This window comes from Hydra vulgaris, chromosome 11 (genome assembly GCF_038396675.1).
Source record: "Hydra vulgaris chromosome 11, alternate assembly HydraT2T_AEP".
Lineage (NCBI taxonomy): Eukaryota > Metazoa > Cnidaria > Hydrozoa > Anthoathecata > Hydridae > Hydra > Hydra vulgaris.
Window position 1 is genome coordinate 40,370,001 of NC_088930.1, and position 1,428 is coordinate 40,371,428.

At 30.7% G+C, this 1,428-nt stretch overlaps 1 protein-coding gene across 1 annotated transcript in view; it reads right to left on the bottom strand.

Annotated features, from left to right (window-relative positions):
- Nucleotides 1-1,140, bottom strand: part of LOC136087028 (uncharacterized) — a 1,347-nt gene extending 207 nt beyond the window's left edge. The window contains exons 1-3 of the mRNA XM_065809534.1: nucleotides 738-1,140; nucleotides 348-605; nucleotides 84-137 (exon numbers count right to left, since the gene is read on the bottom strand). Coding sequence (XP_065665606.1) covers nucleotides 84-137; nucleotides 348-605; nucleotides 738-857 — 432 coding nt within the window. The 5' untranslated portion in view covers nucleotides 858-1,140. The remainder of the gene's footprint in view (nucleotides 1-83; nucleotides 138-347; nucleotides 606-737) is intronic.
- Between the last annotated feature and the right edge of the window lie 288 nt (nucleotides 1,141-1,428).

A 1,428-nucleotide genomic window follows, 5' to 3' on the forward strand; every position in this document is an offset into this window, starting at 1 on the left:
TTTCAAAGCATAAAACCTGTTTTTGACAATTCCAAAACATCGCTCAATTATGTTTCTAGTTTTTCTCTGTGCTATGTTGAAACGTTTTTTTTTTCTCCAATTTCAAACTTGTTCCATAGGTTGCAATTTCTTAGAACCTAATAGCAGTAAAGTCACAATATTTAAATTTACTGTAAGTTACATTATAATACATTATATTAGTTAGTCTAAGCTACTCTAAAATTAGCAATCATAATAGTTCAAATAGTATGTTCAAATATGAACATTCCGAAGAGTGTCACGTACTAGTTGAATAGCCGGCATTAGTGCACTAACAGTTGTAAAATACAACTTAGTGACAGACTTACATGTGCATCATGCCACCTTCCTGGACTGTTGGTCAATGCATAAAATATGGATGTGTCGGGTCCACATACTGCCATTGCATTTATGCTATGGACATGATGGCGATTGATTAGAGAATCTTCATCTGCTTGAGGAGGGTTAGAAAGGAGTATATGAGATCCATCCAGGACACCACATACGCACGGAAAACCTCCGATTTCCATGAACTTCTGTGGAAGAGTGGAGCAATCATTGGGCCACTTTATGATCTCTTGTCGAATCTAATCTTATAGGATAACAATTTTTATCTTTACTAAACTTAGTTTTTAATTTACTTACTAAAATAAAAATAATATGCAACTTTATATGACAACGTAAAACTTTCAATAGTTTTATTAACTTAATACACTAACATTGAAAATAGCTTCTCCTACACTGTGTATAATACAATAAATTGTGTTGGTAGAGATTCCATGACAGTCTCTGAGAACATGAAAAAAAACATTTGTGCCAATAAAATGAAGAAATACCATTATCTGGAAACGTACTGAAAAACTTTTATTTCGCTTAGTATAATGTTGCAAATCATCTTTAAGCCTAGTTTCTAAAAAGTCTAATACAGCTCTTGGGACTCGATACGGCTCTCGAAAAACGTTGTCAGAAACATCTTCGTTAAAAGAGCGACCATTAAACTAAAATGAAATTGAAAAACAAAACAAAAATATAATTTCTGTGCATATTTAGTATGATTTCTGATTTTGTTCGATAACAAATCATTAAAAAAACATCAAAATTTAGTAATTTTAAGTAATGCTTTAAACTCCAACCTCTCGCAGCAATCGGTGGCGAAGCTCATTTTCTGCAACTTCGAAATCTAAATCTTCATCCGAAAAAATTAAATCCATGTTCCTATTTTAATTTTACACAGTTTTTTTAAACACCAAATACTAGAATGTAAAAATATTTATAAAAATAGAATAGACAACACAGCTTACTTAATAACTAATAAAATTTATTTAGTAGGCCTACTTAATAAAATTTTTTAAAAAAATTGTTGTTATCAATGACGTATTACGGATATAAAAAGTGCGTGAATTTAAGTGA